Genomic DNA, 25,802 nt, shown 5'->3' on the forward strand with positions numbered 1-25,802 from the left:
CCTAGCAGGAAGAGGAAGATTTCTGAGCTCATTCATTCACCACATGTTCCACAGCCCCTACTTTCTTCTCATTTTGGAGAGATGTTTTCCTCCAGCAACCACCTGACTTTTTGCAGGGTAGGGGCTTGGGAGAGAAATATATTTGCCGAGTCAGGATTATTCCAGTTACCTGCAGGGAAGTGAGAAAGAAGGGGAGTGGGAAAAGATCCATTGTTCATGCAGTCAATGACCAAGTGCTGAATTGAAGGCTGAATCACAGTAACATAAGGCACTGAGAAGATACACCTGCTTCAGAGGTTCACTAGCTTCCACACTGAAGCTGCCCATGACTTGGAGGTGAAGTTTGGCCAGTCTGGTAACACCAGTGAATCTTGCAATTCTAATAGCTAGCAGGTATGCTGGAACAATTTCTAGAGTGGAGGTGCTGAGAACCACTGAACCAAACTAAACCCTGTATATGATAGAAACCACTTCAAGTCATGCGGTGCAGGAGCACACCCAGCATCCCTAGTTCCAGCACCTCTGAGGGAAAGCATGGAGAAGCGTGGAGATAGCATGTAGACCAACAGACTGGGAGTCAGGCAATCTGGCTTCAAGCCCTAGCTCTGCACTTCCTGTGTGATCTGGGATAGTTCACTTACCTGCCGTGCTGTGGTTCCCCGCTGGACAATGGAAGGAGTATTTAGCTGTTATGAAGATTAACTCATTTGTGTCTAAGGCATTTTGAGATCCTTGGCTAAAGAGTGACATAGAATGGCTAAAATGCAGTGACCATCCTGGCGAGAACTTGAAACAGAAGAGAAGAACACACACGTACATGCACACAACTGTGGGCATAATGCCACAGCTGCTGGCCATCCCGACTTCACACAGAGCAGCTGCAGCATCAGGGCCATTGTGTTTATACACACACAGTACAGATAATACAGCCTTTCTGCTAACACACACAGATGAGAGACACACTGGCAGTGTCTATTAGGGTATTTATGAACAATGTTCCCAAAGGATATCAGGATGCACTTGCTTCCAGTAGGAAGGATCATGTATTTGCACTTGGACACGCCCCTCCCCATATATGGGGCAATAATATGGATTTTACAATAAAAACATGAATGGGGCAGACGGTGATTTGCAAAGCTTTCTGCTCATGGTCTCTACTGTTCTTCCCACCCTGATTCAGGGCTCCTTGTCACCCCTCCCCAGCATTGACAAGTGCTGAACGGGGACAAGAAAATGTAACTATTCCCCTCTGGACCTGCTGACCATCACTGGCTTCTATGGAGTCATGTACCTCAGTAGGTAGAGATGAAACTCGTTGTCTCCCCTACCCATCTCCATTCCTAAGAGTTTTGGTCTCTGTATCACTGTGATCCAGACACTTCAGGCCATCTCATCATGAGTCTGGAAACCCCAGCAGTGGGTGAAGAAAATGCGGATCCCCTACCACTCACCAAGCACACACAGGTCACAGTTTTATCAGTCCGTAGTCTGTATGTAAACGGGGACAGTCAGCATGGCGCACGGCACATCTGTGCCAGTCTGCAACTCTGCCAGGGCAAGACTGGACGCGATGCTGCTGGGCTGGCCGGGGACTACAAGGTCCGAATCTGCAGCTGCCGACCCACCAACCACAATGGACAGGACTGCATCTGATTCCCGAAATTGTTCTTTGTTGGGGCCACTCTCCCGGGGGTTCTCCCCGTCTGCACTGTCCTTCAGCTCTGCCAGGGCCAGCTGGCTGGGAAGAGGAAGGCCCACCTTCCGCCGAGCTCCCCGCTTCTTCTGGGCCTTCCTGATCTGAAGCTCTTTGTCCTTGGGTGAGTTCAGCCTGCACTTGTGGTCCTTCATATACTTCTGGCGTGTGAAGCCCTTGCTACAGGTGGGGCAGCGGTACTTGTAGTTTCCAGTGTGCGAGCGCTGATGTTCCACCATGTGGGCTCGCCGACTGAAGGACTTGTTACAGTACTGGCACTTGTGGATCTTCATTCCTAAGCCAAGCACAATACGAGAAAGAGCTTAGTTACAGAACCCTCCTTACTTGCATCTGAAGAAGTGAGGTTCTTACCCACGAAAGCTTATGCTCCCAATACTTCTGTTAGTCTTAAAGGTGCCACAGGACCCTCTGTTGCTCCTTACAGGGTAGATGGACCTGTTAATCATACTGCAACAGGGCTCAATAGTTGTGTCTGCTCTTCAAAGCCGAATAATTTTTTAACTATTGCTTGGCAAAAACAAGACAAAAATCCCCACCCAAAGCTCCCCAAACACTTTTATTTGATGCTCTTTTACTGCTTAAAACAATTGCCCCCCACCCCCAAAGAGATCAGATTTTTTCATTTTCTATATTTAAAAAAATGCATGTAAGCCGAGAATGTGTATGGCAGGTTGGAGCCTGAAGTGATTTGGAACCCTGATTTCAGGGTTTATCATAAGGACAGCATTGCTCCTGCCCCTAAAGGGAGTTGAGCAATATACCATGAAAGCAATTTCAGGAGAACATAGTGAAAAGTGAAACCCATGCTCTTAAACTTAAGATTTTCCTGGTTTAGGAACCGTAAAGAAAGTGAACTGATTTTTTGAAACTCCTTAACTTCACTGGAGGAACAAACTGATGTTGCATCTACAGTGCATATGCAGCTGCTCTGTTCAGGGCTCTGGACGTGACAGACAGGAGAGGGAGAGATCTACAGTTGTGCTACTTGTCAGACAAGAATTGCGGAGCTCCCTGGGAGCTTGTTTCTAGGCGTGTGGATGTGGAACTCACACAAACGCTCATCTGAATCCCAAGAGATTACTTTTGACATGGGGGCAGTATTGGGCATGGGGCAGAAAGAGCATTCCGGGTATTAATATGCAAATGAGCACACCTAATATCCTGGCTCTGCTTCAGAATTCCTATATCCCAAGCTGGCCACATTGTTTATTATTTGTATAGCCTCAAATGTGCATGGATCTTAGACACAGCTGCAAACTGAATGAGGGCTCTTCCAGAGGTAGAAATCCCAAAGCCAGGAGCTGTTTGCAGAGCCAGTGAGTGACACTATTAGTTTTACTGCATGGGAAACTCCTTATATTAGACTGCGGAAAATCTCCCATGGGAAGTGGTGGACGTCTCATCATTCAAGTCATAGCTGGACAAAGCAGGAGCGTATCCTTCAGGGAAGAATCCTGCATTGTCAGGGGAATGGAGCGGATTGATTTCATAAGGGCTCTGGCATCTTTTGCTTCTCTGGATTCTAGGACAATGTATTTAGTGGGTAGAATCAATGTAGACTAGTGTTATCCAGCAACAGGGCCGAGAAGGGTAAGAGTCCTACTATTCACTGCTATAAAGGGTACTAGTAATCCACTCGCTTGACAGTTCATAGGCATCTTACCCCTACTACTGCTCTGGTTGAAAAATAAAGCCAGGAGATATGCACACTGGCCTCCTGCCTAAGAGGCTCTCTAAGCACTTAGGTTGAATTCAAGCAGCATTTTCATTCACAGCTATGGGAAACAGGGGGAGAGCTACAGTCCCACTTACCCGAATGGGAGAGTATATGAGCTTTCAGCTTGTCTGGCCTGTTGAACTCTTTATTACAGCCCGTGTGGCTTCTGTAAGAATAAAAATCCCAGTAACCAGCTTGAATCAGGTGGGGAGTGGTAAGGACAGAAAGAGATACATACATTAGCTCTCAGACACCATCCCTCACCACCCATGTGCCGCGGAGAGCTCTGGGTGTATCCACCGGCTGTTACGACAGGGGCCCCACAATTTCAGCCTCCCGACTGTGGTACAAGATGAGTGCTGCAATGTGGATGCACGTGGCTTCCACTGGAAAGCCACACGGTGCCCATCACGGGTCCCCTCACAGAGAGGTATTAACAGTGCTTCAAAGCAGCTGCAGGCAGAAGCAGTGTCAAAAGTGTTGCAAACTGACTGGGATGGGAGAGGAGTGGGGAGAAGCCATGTGAATTGAGGCCACTGAAGAAAGACCATGTTATGCCAGGGGCCTCTCTCTTGTATCTGAAACGTGCCCATTGGTGCTGGGATGTGCAAGGGCCTATAGTTGGAGTTCTGGCCCCAGCATTACCAAGGCTCTGAAGCCATCTGACTCCACATTAACTGGGAGATAGGCTATATCTCTGTGTACAGTCTCTTGTCATAGTAACTGATGTCTTCTCAATTACCCTTCAGGGTAGGGGACTCCTCCAGCCCAAGCAGTGAGGGCAACCATTTCCCATGTTCCAAGCCAAACGCCCCCACCCCTGGGGACCATGGACAGTTATTGCGAGGCTCATTTTTTAAACAGAAGACACATTCAGTGAACACAGTGCCAGCAAAAGGCATCAGACTGTGCCCCAAGATCTCTATCCACGCAGAGAGCAAGGGGCATCTTCCCCACCCTGTCCTGCCAACACAATGTAACCTTGGGCGGGATGGGCATATCTCGGTCAAAGCTTTAAAGACATTTTGAAGTGGAAATAAGAAACCTTCCCAAGTGCCTCATGCATTAGGCAACGCTACGTTTGACGGCAGAGCATATGGGATTTATACACATTCAGGCAACCCCTTGATAATATCTAGCACTTTTAAGTGCTCTACCAGTGTGATGTGATAAAACCTCACAACCTCACCAGGAAGCAGTAGGATCAGCCCCATCTTACACAGGGAGAAACTGAGGCAGAGATGAAGGGAGTGCGGCAAGCAAATTGGAACTTGGGACTTGCTAGTTCCCAGCTCCCTGCTCAAAATTGCTAGAGCATGGAGCCTCCCCAAGAAGCAGTGGGTTACTTGGTGCCACACGATATGGGCTATCCACACACTCTGAGAGCTTATAACAGCCTTTTCATTGTGCAGACTGAGGGAGACCTTCCTTCCCAAAGCACAGTGGGATCTCAGGAACAACAAAGCCAGCTCTGGCTCCTGGCTGCCAGGGGGCACTTGGTACATACGAGAAGGGACATTTGTACTTCTTGAAAGGCTCATGGATCAGCATGTGTCGCTTCAGTTTATCTTTCCGGTTGAAGGCTGCGTCGCACACAGAGCACTTAAAGGGCTTTTCACCTGCGCAGGACAGAGACACAGTCAGGGACACACAGGCTGCACTAGGCCCCAGGGCTTACCATTGTTCTAATAACCCTTTAGTCCCTCCACTTGGGCAGCAGCGTCAGTCTCCGCTTTCCTGCTCTGTGATGTCCCCTGCTTTCCCTGCAAGCTGGGTCACCCACTTCAGCACAGAGACTTGATAGCCATGCTGTGCAAAGGCCTCTCCTCTAGCTACATCTGGCCCAGAGCTCTAGGAGCAGAAGGATGCCCTACTGGTTATGGAGCCAAGTGTATTTCCTCACCCCTTGGGCTGCCAAGTGTGCTCAGCCCCAGACGAGGGGTTTGCAGGAGATCACCTCTGGCTAGTCCCTAGCGTATTAACAGCAGGTTCCAGGGAGATAGCTGTGTGTGAAGCCCGAAGGTGATGAAGTGATAACACTCAGGGTAGGGGACACAGGAGACTATGACAAATGTCCACTTCCCTCCCCAAAGGGCATGTCCCTTTGCCACTTTCTGAAGACAGCGCAGCTTTTCCAACCTGCCAGCATCACTTACACCCCATGTTATGACAGGGCAGGCAGAAGAATCATAGGAAAGCATCATCTTCAAGCCCAATAAAAACAGAGGTAAGACTCCAGAGGCGAATCACCTCCAGCCCGCCCTCATGTAGCCCTGTTCCCCAGAGAGAGAACCCCCCCATACTCCATCAGGCCCGAGCGCGTTTGGGTGTGATCTGATTCCGAAGTAGGACAGGAAGGCCCAAATCATGAGTGCAGAAAGAAGTGATTCCTTCCCACTCCCACACCTATCTCTGTAGTGCAGTGGTTCTCAAACATTTGTACTGGTGACCTCTTTCACACAGCAAGCCTCTGATTGTGACCCCCCCTTATAAATTAAAAACACTTTTTTATATTTAACACAATTATAAATGATGGCAGTGAAGTGGAGTTTGGGGTGGAGGCTGACAGCTCGCGACACCCCAAGTAATAACCTCACAACCCCCAGTTGGCAAACCCCTGCTGTAGTTCCTCCCTGAAAGGCCCCATGTCAGCAATACTCCCTCTGGCCAATGGGTGGATGGCTACATCTCCCATTGAGTGCTCCTCCTCCAGGCCAGTGCTGCTAGCCCCAGCAAGCCTGAGAAGGGAGGAGGCTGGCTGTGTGCTGCACTCCCATCCCCCAGCGGGCTCAACAGCTAACCCTGTCTCAGCAGCACGGGATTCCTCTGAAAAGCAGCCGGCACCAAAGGTTGTGTACTTCACTACTTACTCCGGCTAGCCTGGAACGGAATCAAAAGAGCGCTGAATACTGATCCTCGCTAAATACCATCCAGACAGCTCTGCCCCTTGGGGCATTCCCCAGAGAGACAAAGGAGGCCTGACGCAGCGGAGAGCATGAATGAGGAAGCACGTACCTGAGTGGATGTGGGCGTGCAGCTTGAGGTAGTGCTCCCGGCGGAAGAATTTCTTACAGATCTGGCACTTGAATTTGCCCCCTCCTCCATGCGTGGGGAGGTGCCGTCGCAGGTACCTCTCACAGGGGAACACCTGTGAGCACAGAAAAGGAGGGGACTGTAACAGGATGATCTGCCCCTGTCAGAACCAGGGACCCCGGGGCCTAGCCAGCCCTGTTTAAGAAGCCCAGAGCCCCATTAAGAATACGTTGGGGCTGGTAGTTTGCCAGGGGTCAGATACTGGGGTTTGCTGAAGATTGTCAGTGCAACCAATCAATGGTGTCCTGAAGAAAGGGCCTGACCAGACTGGGCATAGCATTAATCCCTCCTGGGCTGGGGGCTGGGCCAGCAGCTCCCACAGACTCAGAGCCTGCTCCCCATAGGGGGCTGGAGCTCTCACTGTGGGAGCAAGAGCAAGGGGTGAAGGATTTTTACCTAGATAAAATCCAAGGAGCGAAGCTTAGGGGAGGCCTGTAGAACTCCATGAGGAAAACATAAATACAGCTTTAATACAGTTTCAGATGCTAAAGCAGCGCTGGCTGCAACCCCTGCAAATAGCTTTTATAACAAGATGGAAATATTTGAGAAGCATCCACTCTGCCCTCTTCCTGGGGGTAGTACTGAGACCAACTGTGGCCCATTTCACTTTGTACTAACACAGTGGTTCCCAAACTGGGGTTCACAGAACGTTACAGGGGGTTCGCCAGAAAAATTTCACTAATGGCGGACAGAGGACCCCGGGCATTGGAGACAGCAGGTGGGACCCGGTTGCAGGGCAGACACCCCAAGCCCCAGGGAGAGTGGGGCCGGGCGGTTGGGGTTGGCAGCCCGAGTCCCAGTGGTCAGCGTGGGAGCCGGCAGCCCGAACCCCAGCGCGCCGCGCGGAGCTGGCAGCCCGAGCCCCAGGGAGAGCAGGGCCGGGCAGTTGGGGCTGGCAGCCCGAGCCCTGCTCCCGTCAGCGGGGGAGCCGGCAGCCCGAACCCTAGCCCGAGCCCGAGGAAATTCACACTGAGGAAATTTAAACTTAAATCCCTGAAAATATTCATTTTTAGGAGGGGGTTCACGAGATTTCACAATTTAGTGAGAGGGGTTCGCGGGCTGTTAAAGTTTGGGAACCACTGTACTAACAGTACCATGCACCCCCCCGATCATCTCCCATCACAGGGTTCCAAAGCACTTGTCCATTAACGGGTGACATTTGCCATGCCAACATTATTAACAATTCATTTCACACACGGGAAAACTAAAACACGCCAGTCCAATGATTTGCTGACGACAATACCACCAGTCCGCACGAGAGCTAGACAGAGAACCCAGCACTCCTAGCTCCCAGTGCTGCGCTCTCACCACTACGCTACACTCTCTCCACACAGAAGCAATCTTAATAACTCACAAACTCAGAAGCAAAAAAAGTTGCCCAGCTAAAGGGCTTTCCAAGAGCAGGAATCTCAGGCTGCTGTCCCTGAGTGTTGGGAAGTCCCCCAAGGATCAAGGGAGAGGGGGAGTGGACTTCCCTACATGCAGATGTGAAAAGAAGCAAGCTAACACTAACATGGCCACAGCCTTGTACAGAGAGCACCTGTCTCTCTGGGGGACAAAAGACGACACATAAATAAAGATGGGTTACTAACCATGGCGGGTGTGCGTTTCCCCTTCCCGAGCTACCTCAGTACAAAGTGGTCACTCCTCTGAGATTGTTCCTGCCCCCACTGCAGGATTTTCACCTCCTTAGCTATAAACAGAGGAGCAAGGGTCCATATTTTAGTCTAGATTTTCAAACAAAGTGTATTAGAATTCAATGCCCACAATTCTGCCCCTCAACCCCCGGGGGTGATGTAATCGGAACGTCCTTAGCCAAAGGCTGCCAAGGTGTCCAGCTCCAGTCATGCTATCAGGACAGGCTTGTCCTTTCCAAGGACACACAGCATTCATTCAAAAGAGGAGAGGGCAACAGTGGGAGGGGCACATAGAGGTTTATTTGGATGGGAGACAAATGATGGGTTAGCAAAGCTGGGGCTCTACATCCTTCCTCCTGTAGGCAGGATGTGCCTAGTGGTTCAAAGAGGGAACAGGCTAACGGTCACAGTGGGGGCTGAAGGAGAAGCCAAGAAACCACGGAAACCACACTAAAGCTGGCCTCGCTCCTCTAGGCATCCCTGACTCTAGGAGGTGAGGCAGGCCAGCGTAACATCCAGTGTTCCTGTATTGTAAAAGGGTCAGATCCTGTCAGGTACTGAGCGTCCTCCGCTGTCAATAGAGTATTTGGGGCTCAGGGCACTCAACCCTTTGCAAGATTGGGACTCAATATGACGCAGGGTTGAGGGGATGGCAAGAAATTGGAGACAAGTTTATTGATCAGTGAATGGGGTGCAGCAGAAAAGCTGGCACTGGGGGGAGGAATGGACTCTGCTCTAGAGAGACAAGGGGGCAAGAACACACACACCCTCCCTCTCTTGAGAAGTCCTAGAGGACCTGCCAGTCTGTACTGAGGTAGAAAGGGAGAGGAAAGGGAGACAAATTCCCTCAGAAACCCAAACATCTCTCCAGGGTCATCTCGTGCAAAAAGCCCCACCCACCTTCTGGCAGTGAGGGCAGGGGAAGTTGTGCGTTGCCGTCTGCAGGTGGTGCTCCAGCGCTTCTGGGGTGGAGTATTTATTTACACACTTGACACACCTGAATGAGGAGAGACAGAAGAGAGCATGTGAGCAAGGACCAGCCACGGCAGCCAAACCATACCCTACCTCTGCAGACAGTTATTCACCATGTACCTTCTCTATTCAGTTTTCCCAATGTTTGGTTAAAAACAGTAACAGAACACAAAGTGTTTGGAGAGTAGAAATAACCTCCTCCCCGATCCCGACCCCAGGAGTTTGCAAACCCAGATTTCCACTTCAAGGCTTCTGCTAATTTAAGAATCCTTCCCCTACCCCATTACAAGAAATACAGAATGGAGGGGCAAGGGGAGAAATCAAACCTAAACAGAGCCCAGCCCTCATAGAAAATCACTCGTCTCTTAACTCACTGCAAGATGAACCTCAGCCTCTCTACAAGTGCAAGGACAACTAGAAATTACAAGCCTTTCTAAGGAGCAGCAGTCACATAATATAATGGTATATAATCCAGACAAGGCTCCCAGATGCAATCCAAGAAGTCACTGTACTCCTCAATCTACTTGCAATCTTCCCATCAGCATTTCCATAGCACTGTAAGTGCTGGTCACAGAACACAGAGCAAGGCACAAGAGTCTCACTTGCTCCCTCCATCAACCAATCTATCAGCTTTCCAGGTCAACAAAGCCCGCTATGGTTTAAAATGAGAATGAGACTGTTGTGGAACGGCCACGTTTGCCTGGACACAACTCCCACACCCCCTGCACTGGTACATAAGTGACACCTTTTACTGTAGATGTTGATTGTGATTAATTCACCCAGGTAGCCAGTTCACTCTCCATATGTAAATACAGCAAACACCAGCAGCCACATTTGCACCTGTGGCACCCAAGCCCTCTGACTCACATTCTGTGCACAAAGTGTTTGGCCACAGTCGCCAGACAGTGGGGCACTCAGCTATGCACCGTGTGCACCCAATAGAATCCCAGAGGCTGAAAACAAGGTCCCACATGCTTCCCCTCATGTCCTTTCAGCGTTTGGTTCGAGAGCACACGCACTCGGCCTGAAGCGCGAGGCTGTCACTCTCTCCTACCACGCCTGGTAACCACTGTTCAGATTGCTACCGTACTTGTACACGGCCACGTCCTTCTTGGGGCTATGCTGGGGCAGCAGGCTGTGGGAGTACTGGTGGACGCTCAGTTCATACAGGGAGGGGAAGTCCTTGCTGCACAGGTGGCAGCGATAGCTCAGCTCCTCCTGGTGGTTCTTGATGTGCTCTAGAAAGGACTCCAGCTTCTGGAAAGTCTGAGCGCAGCTTTTCACTACACACTTGTACACCTGGAAGAAGAGGTAGGGGTTTATGATAGGAAGGGAGAGCTACTAGAGTGATGCACATTGGCAATAAAAACAGTGCAATTCCCCTGCCAACAGATGCAGTGTACTCTAACGTGAGGGCATAAGACTCGGACTCAGGACTCCTGTATGCTCTTGTAGGCTCTGATACTGTTTCATTCAGCAAGTCATTGAGTGGGCAGTTTTCCAAAGAGTCTAAATGACTTAGGAGCTCAAGTTTCACTAAAAGCCACTAGGAACCATGCCCCTAAGTCACCAAAGTTCTTTTGAAAATCCCACCTTTAACCTCAACTTTCTCCATGTGTTACAGGGGGATGGTGATATTTATCTACGCGTTGGGGCTTTAATTAAATCACTGTGAGATCCATGAATTAAAGATACAGGGGGAGATTCCAAAGCCACAAACAGCAGTCAGATGCCTAATTCTCACTGACTTTCATTGGCTGTTAGGTGCCTTATCTCCCTCTGTACCTTTGAAAATCTCCCCCACACTGTACACTGTCAAATTATTATTGCTACTAATTTCGTCCTTTCTTGCTGGACCATTGGTTTTTCCCCTAGTTTGGATAGCACTGAATTAGCCTGGCTGTGTTTATGAACAAAAGCAACAATTTCAGTCCCCAGAGTGTCTTCATCATGCCACAGTTGCTGTTTACGCACCATCCGTTACGGGAGCAGTACTCCAAAAGCAGCATCCATTCACTAACCCCCACCCGGTGCCAGCAGCAGGAGCACATGCCGTTGTTAAATGTGTTAACTGCCTTCTGTTCAGACATTCTTGGAGATGGTGGCAGAAGATTTTAAATAAAACAGCTCTGCAACATAATGGTCACAGTCACACTGTACCAGTGTTACTATGGGTCAGATCTGAGGTCTAAAGAAATTCACAGCACCTACCAGAAAGTAGCACAAGAGTGAAAGTTAATTTCACTCTTCCCTAGGGGTAACTCATGGGGTTGGTGCTCCAGCCCCACTTTGCCCACACAGCAGGAAACCCAGCCTTCTCCAAGCCCAGTTAGCCCAAATGCACTCAGTAACACATACAGCTGGTAGCCAAATGCTGGGGAGCTCTTCCCTGATAGCATCTTCTCCCAATGGGTAGCCAAGACTCTGGGAACACGCAGCCTCAACATTACCACAGCTGAGGCTAACGGGGACCCACGAGCAAGGCAACAGCCCCAACAGGTAAATCCAAACACCCTCCCTCCCACTGAGCTGGGCTAAGTTCACCTCTTTTTATGATCAGTTCTATTGTTGTGTTCAGAGGCCCCACCGTCAGGATCAGGGCCCCTGCATGCTGGGCATTGTAAACACCAAAAGCTGCAGTCTTTGCCAAAGACACACAGCAAATGAGTGGGACAGGCCAGAGGAGGGAGGATAAGGGAAATAGAAATGAGATCACACGATTTCACAAGGGGGAGGGATAGCTCAGTGGTTTGAGCATTGGCCTGCTAAACCCAGGGTTGTGAGCTCAATCCTTGAGGGGGCAATTTAGGGATCTGGGGCAAAAATCTGTCTGGGGATTTGTCCTGCTTTGAGCAGGGGGCTGGACTAGATGACCTCCTAAGGTCCCTTCCAACCCTGGTATTCTATGATTCCATAGGCAACTACTCCACAACTCAATGGTTGCTGACCATTTTAAAGTGTTCTGGATTTGGTTTTTCCAGCTCTCCCCGGCTGCCAACTAGCCCACCTCTTGGCTGATTGCTTCCAGGCAACACAGCAGGGCTGGGGCTCTGCTTGAAGCTGCTCTTTTCCAATCCAGACGCACACAAGGAGAGCCAAGAAGCACAATGCAGCACTGCTATGACGTGAATGCACTCGATTATAACAGAGCCACAAGCACGCTATAAAGACAGGCATCTCCTTGTGCTGGGGAGAACCTGCCATGTTCATTCCACGTCTACCTGACCCTCACTGATAAGTAGACCAAGACCACTTTGAGCCAAACTAACGTCTCAGTCTGATTACCAATGCGGGCCCCACAAGCACGAGTGTCCACAATGCGTCACTCACCTGCTCGTTCTTGTGCTGCGTCATGTGCGATTTGAGCTGGAAGTAGGTGTTGAACTTGCTGGGGCAGAACTGGCACTGGTAAGAGCTATCAATCAGGACAACCTGCTTGGCTTCCAGTTTGCCAACCTCACTCTCTTCTGCGGGGGCCATGGCCTGAGGCTGCTGGGGAGAGTTCCTGGAGGCCTGGCTTAAGCCTGGAGGAATGGGCAGAGAGAAAGACAAACTGAAGCATCCCCGAGGTCAGTTTTTTAACAGCTCTGAAAACTGACGAAGGCCCCAGTCCTGCATTGCCATGTGACATTCAGCTTTGGTCTCTGAGCCAGCCTTCTGCTCCCTTCCTAAGTGCCGATTCTTTGGGCTAGACAATTCAATTCCCGTAACTTTCCCTTTACAAGATTATCAAGGGCCCTGATTATTCTGGCTACCCTTCTGTGACCCACTATTCTTACCTGTCATGCTCCCAGCTGTGTGCCAGCTGTCTCATTGAAAAGAGAGCTCAACAGGAACCTGATGATCTAAGGCCATATTCACTCCTCCTCCAAGATTTGCTCAGTGCAGGAGACGAGAGGCATCCCCAATTCACTAGCTGCCTAGCTTCAGTGTACATCAGAGCAGCCCCTAGACTTCTGTAACTTATGCCAGCTGGCTATGGCCCTATAGGACCACATACCCCTTGAGAACTAGCAGAGCTGAGTCATGCTCTGTCCCACCCTCCATGCCACTGTTCAGGGGAGATTGGTGTAAACATTGGCTACACCACTGGATGCCAGCTGGGAGCTCCTCCACACCAAGCGAATTCTGAACTGGCCTGTTAGATGAGACTTCACCACCCTAAGTAGTGCAGAACAGCAAGCCAGAGCACACAGGGTTGCATTAGCCCACATGTCTGATCTATGGATTAGTCTAATAGATGCTGCTAAATGCTCGGTCTCCAGATGGTGGCATCACTGGCATTAACTCCAGAGGAAGCTAACATGAGAGAGAAATGGGTGGGAAAGTGCTTTGGGAATGAGGAGTGTTCAGAGATCCTGGGAGTGTCGCTCTGCTTCCTAGTAGGCAATTTCGAAGGGTAGCACACCTGCGTTCTCCTCGTCCTCCTGCTGGTTGGGGTTCAGTGCCATGACCTGCACCGTGATGGAGTTGCGGGAGATGGTGCACCCGAGCCCCGGAGGCCACACTTTATGGGTCTGCATGTGCTTCTTCACGTTGGACTTCTGCGCGAAGGCTCGGCCACACACGATGCACTGGAACGGCTTCTCACCTGTGTGGCTGCAGGGCAGACCGAAGCACATCAGTGAAGATGCATGACAGGAGGTGGTGGCCTGTAAGCATGGATCACAGGGGACAGCTGTCCCAGGAGTGAACTGAGAACCTAGCTGCTTGGCAGATTAGCTCCTGGACATCCCCAGCAAAGGGCTGGGAACCTGATCAACTGGCGTCAATGGATTTTGTGGGTGGAGCAGGAGAAATAGGCCTTACATACAGAACACAGAGTTACAGCCCAGGGGTAGTTTGGGGGTGGGGAGGAGCTCTGCAATGGAGTCGGAACATTTATCATCACGTTTTTCTGCACTGACCCTATAAGCCACTTGACCATCATTGCTTGGTTTAGAATAAAACCCCTTTCTTCTGCTCCAGCATCAGAGGATCCCTTCTTGTCCCCCCACTCTGCTTCCAGCCTAGGAAGAAGGAAACCCTATCCTCTTCTCTCTCTCTTCCCCCCACCCCAAATTACAGGGAGGGAGATCTTTCTGCTCTCTCTTCCTGTTCCAAGCCCAGAAGCCACTTCTGATGCTTGGTGGTCACCATGTGAGGGGCCCCAGGATGGGCTTGGAGTTTAAATGACACCTGCTAGCTGCCCATCAAGCTTTTAAATCTTTGCTCAGGGGCTGAGACTAGAGTTTTTATCCTTCCTCTTCAGGCATCGCTCTGAATTTTTGCTCCCAAGGGGCAGCTCTGGAGGTGAAGGTGGCTGGGCATCCAGGTAACAGGAACTTTGGACGTTCTCATCAGCTAGTGAGCAAAGAGGACTCCAAAACCAGCTCATACTCAAAAAGTAGAAGATGCAATTACAGCTCACACCTCCTGTGCAATCAACAGCCTGCCCCACCTGGCCATCCCTGCCGCATCTGGGTTAGCATCTCACTGTTACCTTCTGATGTGCTGCTGCAAGTCAAAGTTCTTGGTGAAGGCCTTGTCACAATAAGTGCACTTCAGTTTGGGGGACTTAGGTTTCCCTGAAATAGAAAGAGTACATAATGGGAATTAGCTACTCCAATTCAAATGCATTCAGGACCAGGGAACATTTGATGGGATATGACTGGCCACAACACAAGAGTTTGTCCCATGGGACAATAATAGGTGCCAATTCTACTTTTTGTATATTATTTTCTGTATAGCATAGTAAGAGTACACTGTGTTGTATATTTGCTAACAGAGTCTCAAGAGCTTCCAATCTAAAAGCGCAATGCAATGGAGACATGATGGTCTAGGGGTTAGAGCAGGGGCTGGCCATAAGGAGACGTACCTTCTTGCAGCCCACTGTCATTTTTGGAACGCCTATTTTTGGAGGTCGAGGTGGAATCAAAACTGGCCACGTTTCCTCCAGCCGCATTGGTCAAAGGAGCAGCAGTGTTAGTGCTTTTGGATTTGAAGCCCTGCTTCCCCGGACTGTACACTGGAGGGGAGGGATACACAGGACTTTCCACACACTGGCTTGGCACCTGGAATAATGCACCAGTGAAAATACATTTGCTAAATCCATGGAGAAGTTGTCATGCTGGATCATTAGTCTGTCTAGTCCAGGGTCCTGCCTAACTGGATCAAACCAGTAATCTGTTTCTTTAACCAAAGGGAGGCTAAACCAATGCACAAAGGGCAGCTCTCAGGCTGAACCTTGCCAAGTATTCAGGAATTATTAGCAAGACCCGGACACCAAAGTATAAACTCTCAAAACGAAGAGCTAGCTGGTCCCCGATTAGCCCTTGGAACTGCATCTCTGCTCTCTAGAGCTGATCACCCTCAGCCTGGTCTGGATTCAAACCCGTGACTCTGAAGGTGGAAAGCTCAAGATCCTGTTACCAGCCCCAGGAAGATTTCTGAAGGAAGTTCTGCTGTGCAGATTCCAGTTAAACAAACTGACAATATTATTGGGAAGGTGAAGGGTGTAGGTAGCAAAACAGCCCAAGTCATCAATCTGGAGTAACACAGTTTGAGGCCCTTTCTGAAAAGGGCATCTGGAGAAGCTTGGCATGTCCTCTCCTACCGCATACTCCCCAGTCTATTTAACTGCCTGAGGAATCTTACTGTCAGGATATTTTTTCTGATATTCAGACTCAGCTTTCCTGTGCTGAGTTTCAGCCCACAACTCCTAGCTCAATCCCTTTGCAATGTGTCTGCCTTCCCAGCAGATACCCTTTCCAATACTCGCAGGCAGTTATAGGAAATCCCCCCTTTTAAACACATCTACATGTGTTTGGCTCTTTTAATCTCTCCGCATAAATCAACCCCTCCAGTCCCTTAATCGTTCTCATGTTCTCCAGATTCCCTTCAGCTTGTTGACATCTTTCTGATCATTACTTTCCCGCAGAGGAAATACTAATTGATTACAAGACAACCTAACACATCTTTCCCTGACTCTAATTTTATGACAAATGGCATTTCTAATCCAGCTAACTCACGAGCAGCATCTTCTCCCCAACTTGTGAAATGGGCTTGCAGGAGCCTTAAGTGTCGTGTATTGGTCAGAAGGTAGAGCAGCATCTGAGGGATGACCCATGGCCAAGCTCGCAATACGAGGCCAGGGACACGGCTTTACCTCTATGGGTGGATACGGTTGCAATCCCAGCGTCTGTATCTCCACTGTGCCATTTCCTGCCATAGGAGCAGGTGCGCTGTACACTTCCACCACCTGGCTGCCGCCAGTGCTGGGCTGTCCCGGTGCTCCCAGTGTCTGAGTGGGAGGAGGTGGTGGCTGAGGTGGAGGAGGAGGTGGGGGCGGCGGAGGAGGTGGGGGCTGGGAAAGGTATCCAGCTCCAGTGTGCATACTCAAGCTGCTCTGAAAACCGGAACAAGAGATAAACAGAGAAGGCATTGAAAGTGCAGCACAGGTCCTGCAACCTCCAGCGGGAGTTGCAGAGGCCTCGCTCATGACATAATTCACTGTCAGATCGGCAGACAAAGCAAACTTTGGGCAAAATGCACTTTTTAACACAGATGTGGGCACCTTACTAAATACACTATCTAGTTTCTAAGGAAGGAATGAGCAATCGAACAACCACCTATATACCGTGCAGGGGTCAGATTGAGAGGGTATGCAGCAGCTCATACTGCCACGTTTCCCTGCTGATGGTCATCTTGGGCTCTAGAATCCAAACATTTGCTTCATTTTCTTTGTAGCCCTGCTGAGTACAAGGAAAACCCTCAGAATGCGAAGAGGGTAACCAGTGCAGGACACCTGCCAAAGTCTATAGACAGCATTAAACAACAGCTCCGAGAGAGGTGTCCCATTGATCTCCCTGGTCATTACATACATAGTCCCTGATGGTTACACGGTAACATACACATTATTTCATGGGGGATCATAGCACACAAGAAAGAACCAGGGATGATCGTATTATGAAGAGCGGCACAATCTGCTGTGAGAGGCAGTGTGAGTGAGCAGAGCTTGGCATAGGTCCATCACTTGTTGTTTTCCAACCTGACCTCTGCTGTTGTTTTTGAGAAGATGCCCAGGCACCAACATCACAGCAGCTCTCTGAACTGTGCAGGTGGCACTGCCAGTCAGAACTCTTGGCTCCCTCTGCTATTCAGCTGGGGACTCAGTCTGCTTGGAAAGCGCACTCCCCTTACCTGCACGGAGGGCTGCACCGTGGGCATTGGTTGGTCCAGGGATGTAAAAGCGGACATGGCTGACATCAGCACCTCATCACTGACTAAGATATTCCCCTGCACGAGCGTCTGGATCAGTGGAGATGGAGGAACCGTGATGTATGTGGAAATTTGCTGAAAGAATGGGGAAAAAAAGTGTTGGGGCTCCACACTAGAACAAGAGAAATCATCTCTGAAATGCCCGGGAAAGGAACGAGGATGTGTTCTTTACTAAACTGACAAGTCTCTGCTACCTCCAGCTCTCCTCACTCGACTGGCCACACTAGAGATCTACTGGTTGCTACTGTTTATATCTTCACCTATGGGTCTATCCTGCCATCCTGTAACAAACAGGGAACCACACTGGCACTGTTCAGAAAAACGAGGGCTAGACCTTCCAAAGCTCTAGTTCAAAAGGAATTATTTTGGGGCAGTTCTCTGGCCTGTGCTATACAGGAGATCAGACTAGATGATCACAGTGGTCTCTTCAGGCCTCAGAATCTATGAATGAATCAATCCTGGGAGACCTGATGGCTCAGGGGATTGGAGATGGGATAGGGAGTTGGCTATGGGTTTACAATTCAAACCATATTGGTTATTAAAGGTGATCTGGGGAACAAATAGCATTAAGACCTTCAGCGGAATGCTCTGACTAACCAGGTGATGTGATGAATTCAGAAAGGCCACGGACTAGATGGCCAGGAAGACTGTACTTCTTTCTCACCCCTAGAGGTGGTCCCATCAGGTCACAATTGAGGTACATTGCGGGCGACAGCATGGGGGAAGATTTTGCTCACCCTGTCCCTGTTCTGTGGTTATGATGAGGACTGATGCCTCCAGAGTCAGTAGCGCCTTTCCCTAGCACTAGATTCACTTTAGGGGGAGGAAAACACATTTTTTTTAATTACTGGGGAATTCCATCTTTTTGGTTGATTTGAGGAGCAGAAAGCGTGCTGTGTGTATGAGGGGATACAGGAGCACTGTAGCAGAAGAACAGCTGCATGGATTCAATTCCGGCAAAAGGTAGGTTTGGGGTAGGGGGAAGACTTTTGCTTTTTTTAATTCTCCCCATGCACAGCACACCGGGATATATGGAGTCATGCGTGGAGACTGGGCGCTGAAGGAACCAGGAGGCAGATCCAGGGATGAGGATGACACATCCAGCACTCTCTCACTATGTATGGGAGCCAGATGCAGCTAAAGGGTGGGAGTGAGGCCCACCACCACATGTGGAAAGCGGCAGCCAGTCGTGTAGGAAGCAGCAGGCCAGATAGACCTGGGAGGGATAGCTCTGTAGTTTGAGCATTGGCCTGCTAAACCCAGGATTGTGAGTTCAATCCCTGAGGGGGCCATTTGGGGATTTAGTTGGGGATTGGTCCTGCTTTGAGCAGGGGGTTGGACTAGATGACCTCCTGAGGTCCCTTCCAACCCTAATAATCTATGATTCTATGATCCACAATACTAGCACCCTGAGCTAGAACTACAGTCCTACCACAAGAGGAATCCTAGAAAAAGTGGAAACATGGATGAATGGCTAATGAAGAGAACAAAAGAATAGCACAATCATGTAGGGGGAAAAAAATCAGAAAGGCTAAGGGACATGAAAGGAAAAAAAAGAGGTTCTTTAAATATATTAGGAATGAAGGAAAGTGTAAGTCCTTTACTTAGGGGAAAGGAGAGCTAAAACTGATGAGGTCAAGAAGGCTGAGGTTTTTAATGCCTATCTTGCTTCAGTCTTCACTAAAAAGGTGAATAGTGACCAGATACACAATTAATATTAAAAACAAGGGAGAGGGAATACAAGCCAAAATAGGGAAAGAACAGTTTAAAGAATATTTAGATAAGTTAGATGTATTCAAGTCAGCAGGGCCTGATTAAATTCATTCTTAAGAAACTAGCTGAAGCAATCTCAGAACCATTAACAATATTGAGAACTCCGGGAGGATGGGTGAGGTCCCAGAGATCTGGAACAAATGATTAAACAATCAGTTTGTAGGCACCTAGAGGATAATAGAGTTATAAGGAATAGCCAGCATGGATTTGTCAAGAACAAATCATACCACCAATGTAATTTCCTTCTTTGACAGGGTTACTGGCCTAGTGGATAGGAGGGAAGCAGTAGACGTGATATATCTTAATTTTAATAAGGCTTTTGACACAGCTCCACATGACATTTGCATAAGTAAACTAGGGAAATGTGGTCTAGATGAATTTACTATAAGGTAGGTGCAAAACTGGCTGAAAGAACAATTATCAATGGTTTGCTGTCAAACTGGGAGGGCATATCTGGTGGGGTTCCCACTGGGGTCAGTCTTCGGTCCAGTACTATTCAATATTTTCATTAATGACTTGGACATTGGAGTGGAGAGTGTGCTTATAAAGTTTGTGAATGACACTCAGCTGGGAGGGGTTGCAAGTACTTTGGAGGACAGGGTGAGACTCCAAAAAGAGTTGGATAAATCAGAGAATTGGTCTGAAATCAATAAGATGGAATTCAATAAAGACACATGCAAAATACTGCACTTAAGAAGGAAAAATCAAATACACAGCTACAAAATGGGGAGTAACTGACTTGGTGGTCATAATGCTGAAAAGGATCCGGAGGTTACAGTGGATTGCACATTCAATATGAGTCAACAATGTGATAAAGTTGCTAAAAAGGCTAATATCATTCTGGGGTATGTCAGGCTCAGGAGGTAACTGTCTAGCTCTACTTGGCTCTGGTAAGACCTCAGCTGGAGTTCTGTGTCAAATTCTGGGTGCCACACTTTAGGAAAGATGTGGACAAATTGGAGAGAGTCCAGAGGAGAGCAACAAGACCGATAAAAGATTTAGAAAACCTGACCTATGAGGAAAGGTTAAAAAAACTGGGCATGTTTAGTCTTGAGAAAAGAAGACAGAGGGAGGGACTTGACAACAGTCTTCAAATATGTTAAGGGCTGATATAAAGAGGACTGTGATCAATTGTTCTCCATGTGCACTGAAGGTAGGACAAGAAGTAGTGGGCATAATCTGCAGCAAGGGAGCTTTAGGCTAGATAATAGGAACAACGGTCTAACTAGAAGGGCACTTAAGCTCTGGAATAGGCTTCCGAGGGAGGCTGTGAAATCCCCATTGTTGGAGGTTTTTAAGAACAGGTGGGACAAACATCTGTCAGGGATGGTCTAGGTTTACTTGGTCTGGCCTTAGTGCAGGGGACTGCACTTGGTGACCTCTCAAGGACCCTTCCAGCCCTACCTTTCTATGATTCTCTAATAAAAGATTAAACTCTTTATTGACCCGCTGTTCAAGAGCAGTGACGGTGTTCTGAAGGAAAGCCCATAGTAAAGGGATTATATGGACTCTGCAAATAGATTCCAAGAGGTAAGAACAAGTGGGGCGAACTCAGCCTCCCTAGGGTGAGATCACTAGCCAGGTGTAACTGGATTCAGTAAACGTTCACCCCTGGGTTCTCTTGCCCTCCAAAGTCAGTGGCGCAGAGACCCCCAAGCATGCCATGTAGCTACCTGCCGATTGGCACTCTGAGCCTGCTGCACGGACGTGATGGACGGAGTGTACACGCTGTTGGTAGCCAATGAGACAGTGGCCAGTGAAGGGGTGTTTCCTTGGCATTGCTCCCTCTTGTGGGTCATGAACGCTGGCAGCGAGTTGAACTGCTTCTTACACTTCCCACACAGGAACACGTCCTCGTCATCTACAATCAGAAGGGAACAGATCATTGATTTGGCTTCAGGATCCTTCTCCTCCTCAGACTATGGAGCTACCTCAACTACAGTTAGGGTCAGAAAAGGGACGATACAATTTGGTGCCTTCCTGCTGTTAGCCCCACAGAGCTGTCATAGCTAGGGGAGGGTGAGCTGAATTCTATTCCGCCTTGTGCAGCTTCAGCTATTTTGTCAGCTGAGCTCTAGCTGCAGAAAATCCTAGAGGATGAGAAATAAGTAACTGAACTTTGCATTCCTCTAGCTCCTTCTGAGTACGTCAAAAAGGCTCACATGGATCAGACTGCGCTGTCTTTAGACAGAACAATCATCCGCAATGCATGGAGGAGGGAGAGGCTGATGACACAGCGTTCACTTGCATGTGTTTGGGGAAAGGTCACAGAATAATTCTGCATCTTCCAAGTGAGCCATGATAAAACACTGTCTGGCCTACGCCTTCTGGTTTTGGGGAGAGCAGCTTTGGAGCCCGGTATTGCTGATAAAGGGCTGAAGTGAAAAGCCAGACTTTCATAAGCATTTAAACCAGCAACTACTATGACTGCTCACCTACATTAGCTACACTGTCCCCAAATAATTGAGCAACCTGAGTGTTCATTGCAGCAAGAGGTGTTTGTGACATGCAGAAAGTGCCCCTCCCTTCATGCCTTTCCTGAAGTGCATGGTCTGGACCTGTTGCTGAGACCAACCCCAACCCACCCTCTCTTCCTCTGAGCAACCGCACCAAGTCTGGGACAGGCACCACACAGTATGTTCTGTATTGTCCCTCTCTCCCCTTATGTTCTGCCTTGTTTCACTAAACAGACCATGAGTCCTTAGGAATTAGCACATAGCAGTGACTCTCCACCAACAGTCTGTAGACAACTGTTCTGCCAAACCATTTCTGATGGCCACTGGGACAGAGGGCGTGGCAGGAAAGGCAGCCCACAAGAGTCTCTTTCTGATTGCACATGAGAGGAAGAGAGGGGCTCACCCATGGACTGGATGGTGGTGGAGGTGTTGACATTTTGACCGGATGGATCTGTAACTGCTCCCTGACCATCTAGCAGGGACTGAACAGCCAGCACTGTCTGATTATCCATTCCTGAAAGAGAGACAGAAACAAGGGTTAACAGGAAAGCACAAACCTACTGTGGGACATCCAAGCAGGCCCACCGGGACAAGAACTGGTTCACTGAGTCTAAAACCTCACTCTGCACCATCTGAATGTATCCTACAGTAAACACAACTTAAACGAGTAATGCTGAAAAGTGGCTCCCCCTCAGTGCCCCCATGTCTCCCGCTTAGTTCTTCTTCCTTCACTGAGCTCCCCCACCCCCACCCCCGCCACCACCTATTCTATGTGCTAGTTATCCTAAGAGAGAAAACAGATCCTAAGAGCAGAAAGCCAGTTCATCTTTCTTTATATGGTCATGGGAGGAGTGGGTAAGAAGAGGCAAAAGATGATCTCGCAGCTGAAGGAGAGAGCTGGTTTTTGAAGAAGCTATTCCCAGGGAGGGCAAAGAGTTTTAGCTGCAGAAGGGGGTCTGATCAGTGGCACTTGCCACTTGGAGGTGCAGGAACATTTGGAATTTCATAGATTTTAAGCTCAGACTAGTTTAAGGTCACCATGTCACACAGAGGGTAACTCAGGCCGGTACAGTTACTCACAAGCCATGTGATGCAGTGGCTGAGACTTGGGGTTTGTTGTGTTAACAGACCTGAGCTCTGGGCCTGCAGTGAGCTTGCATAAACGCTCTGTGAATGTATTTTTAAAAAGGGCAGGAATGTGCAGCGGTTCTTCCCTGTCTTCTGGGCCAAGGTTCATGGCTTGAGTCAATAATAAGGGTAGGGAATTGCATAGGAATTGAAACAGCACTTAGAAGAGGTAAGATTTAAACTCCTGGTCTCTGCTTTCCCAGTTCAAGGAACTTTCCCTTAAGCTAGAGAATTCCTCAGTTAGTGTCTTTCCCATTTTAGCATCCCCCAGAAGCCAGTGATGGCATTCACACTGAGGGAGCATTGCCATTCAGTTAAAAATTGGCAGGTTCACCTTAGCACAAATATTTTTTCCACTGCAGCTACAATGTTATTTAAAAACTCTGTAGACAAACACTAATGATGTATAACTGATACTCTAGGAACAAAAAGCAGCCAGAGGACAGCTCCCAGAGCAATTTAGATTTCTTGTAAAAGGGGTGAAGAAACTGCCCAAAAGGGGTGATTCAATTCATTTTTCATCAAACCCTGAAAAATTCGAACAGCACTCAGTTTATATTCTGTGTTTGGGCTTTTTGCCATTTCAATGAGATTTTTACAAACTAAAGGTTTAAAGCTCCTGTTAATATTGAACCTTACCACAATCTTAACTATGGTGATGCTATTGCTGCACCACAATAAAAAGAGCAAATAATCTTACAAGGTAAAATAATTTTCAAATAGTACAGCTAACGGGCAGATCCTGATGAGAAGCCAATTAGTAAATAGCATGAGGAGAGGCTTGAAAATCCTGCAACTGATTGCAAAGACATACGCAATCATCACAGAGAAGCTGCTCTGCTTTCCTCCTACAGGTCCCCTCCGTGCCAGGGTTTAGGGCAGGAAGTGAAGAATATAATGTGCAACAGAAACTGCAAGGAGAGTATTTAGATCTGCAGGATATACTTCTCCAGGACTGCCAGGGTGACATCCCAGGTGCCAAGGGGCCTCCACAAGGGAGAGAGAGGGACTCTCACCAACTGCACACATACACATCACTTTAAAGATTAGCTAAGAACTCACTATTTCTGCATCACCCACCTGGAGCTAGTTAATATACTCAAGTAACAGAACCATCAAGAAATGCTGCTTATGCCTTAACTGAGTAACCTGATCAGTCTGCCTGTGACCCGTTCGATTTCTCCCCTTCCTTGCCTTTTGTTTATTAACCTTCCTTGTTGTGTCTCATTTGAACCTATGGCTCCATCTTACACACATTTACTGCCAAGCACAGTACTCACTCTTGGGGGTAGCTCCATTGACATCAATGGGATTACTCATAGTCCAAGCACTACATTCAGTGACATGTGCAGGACTGGGACCTTATATCATAAGCTCTGCAGAGCAGGGGCTGTTTCTTTACTTGTGTCTGTAAAGTACCCATCACACTTCATAGCACTGCCACAAATAACAATGTATCTAACACCAACCCCTAGTGGGAGCTTGGAGGTGTTCTTTTTAAGCAATTATTTTAACTGTTAAATAGGAGATGAGATCACCGATTTTGCAGCCCTTGCCCCAGAAACTGATTTTGAGGCATGATCTGTTTTATTCATCACATTCCCATCAGGAAGCAGACAGGATGAGTTCCAGTTGTGTGTGCCTAATGAGCTACGGTCTCTCTTCCTCATTTCCCCTTCTAAGAAGGCAGCTTGTAGGGTGCGGCATGGGACCCCCCAGAATCCCAGTACAGTGGCTGTATGTGTGTAGGCGTAATGCAGGGTGAAGAATCTCCTACACCTGCTGGGCAGACAGCACAGCTGGAGGCTGGGCAATTTGTTTCAGAAGTACCCCTATGAATAAAGATGAGAAGGGTGGGTGGAGAGCCTTCCCCTCCCTCACTCCCCAATCAGGAGCATATCTATAAGTAAGTCTACAATTTAGTCATGGAGGTCACTGAATCCGTGACTTCAGCAGTGTGGAGCTGCAGGGTTCCCCCCGCCTGCGGGGCCAGGAGCTGTAGGGTACTCCCGGCACCTCTGGCGACCCCGCAGTGGGACGTGGGTACCCTGCAGCTCCCAGCTGCTGTGGGGAACCCCCAAGATCCCAGGCTGTGGAGGGACCCCTAAGCTCCCAGGCAGCAGGGGAACTCCCGAGCTGGCAGGTGGCAGCTGGGAGCAGCAGGGGAATCCCCAAGCTCCTGGGTGGTGGGGAACCCCTGAGCTCGTGGGCAGTGGCGGGGGAACTCCCGAGCTCGTGGGCGCTGTGGGACCTCAGAGCTGCAGACTGTGAGGGGGGTACCCCACAGCCCCTAAGCTGCTGCAGGCAGCTCCTAGCCTCTGCGCAGCTGCCTTGCTTCAGGCAGTGTGGGGAGCTGCAGATCCCCATATTGTCCTGGACATTTTTAGTAAATGTCACAGACAAGTCACAGCTTCCCTGAATTTTCCTTTTTTGCCTGTGACCTGGCCGTGACTTTTACTAAAAATATCCGTGACAAAAACTTAGCCTCATCTATAAGTCATCATGTCAGCTGCACCTCTTCTCATCAGTGGCAGATTCTGCATACTCCCCTCCTCTATCAGATTCACATAGGAGGGAAGACTGTGGAGAACAGCATGGCTCTGCAGCTCCAGAGAAGGGAGGGGAAAGCAGCTGTCATACAATTCATGCTCCTTTACAAACCCACTATGCGTTCCTTTCCATATTGTAGGGAACTGAATATTGCAGGAGCATGCATGTTTTGTTTAATTTCAAGGGAAAACAATATTTTAAAATACACATATATATTTACAATTATTCCCCTGCAGTATTTGCAAGGGAAACACTGCAGACTCCTGCTAGTGCATCAGAACCAGAGTGTGAAATTTACAAGTCTATTGCAATGTCCAAGTGGAAATAAGCAAGCAGCAGGAATAGTGAGAAGAGAATTGGACACCTAGAATTCTATTTTAATAGTTTATGTTGATAATTAAAACACCTTAAATTACTGAAGCTCGAGAATTTTAAAAACCTAATTCCTGTCTTAATATTCATGCTAGGAATGCCAAGCTCGGTCTCTGAAGGGGGCCAGATTA

At 48.7% G+C, this 25,802-nt stretch overlaps 1 protein-coding gene across 1 annotated transcript; it reads right to left on the reverse strand.

Annotated features, from left to right (window-relative positions):
• Positions 1–617: 617 nt before the first annotated feature.
• Positions 618–22,162, reverse strand: ZNF341 (zinc finger protein 341). Its single transcript, XM_034787670.1, has 14 exons — positions 22,025–22,162; positions 20,839–21,026; positions 17,315–17,467; positions 16,281–16,520; positions 14,991–15,186; positions 14,616–14,700; positions 13,542–13,732; positions 12,464–12,657; positions 10,224–10,432; positions 9,062–9,158; positions 6,447–6,579; positions 4,939–5,050; positions 3,527–3,597; positions 618–1,988 (listed from the first exon to the last, which is right to left on the reverse strand). The coding sequence occupies exons 1-14, from the start codon at positions 22,131–22,133 to the stop codon at positions 1,477–1,479; spliced, it is 2,490 nt and encodes an 829-aa protein (XP_034643561.1). The 5' UTR covers positions 22,134–22,162; the 3' UTR covers positions 618–1,476.
• Positions 22,163–25,802: the final 3,640 nt, after the last annotated feature.

Source organism: Trachemys scripta, chromosome 12 (genome assembly GCF_013100865.1).
Source record: "Trachemys scripta elegans isolate TJP31775 chromosome 12, CAS_Tse_1.0, whole genome shotgun sequence".
NCBI classification, from domain to species: Eukaryota; Metazoa; Chordata; order Testudines; family Emydidae; genus Trachemys; species Trachemys scripta.

Bases quoted from the DNA above. Each gene is read 5' to 3' on its own strand.
- ZNF341 (XM_034787670.1), bottom strand. From the start codon at position 22,133: ATGGATAATCAGACAGTGCTGGCTGTTCAGTCCCTGCTAGATGGTCAG. The intron at 9,159-10,223 runs GTACGGTAGCAA...CTCCTCATTCAG, and splicing joins AAGGACGTGGCCGTGTACAA to GTGTGTCAAGTGTGTAAATA. The intron at 3,598-4,938 runs GTATGTACCAAG...TTATTCTTACAG, and splicing joins AAGTACAAATGTCCCTTCTC to AAGCCACACGGGCTGTAATA.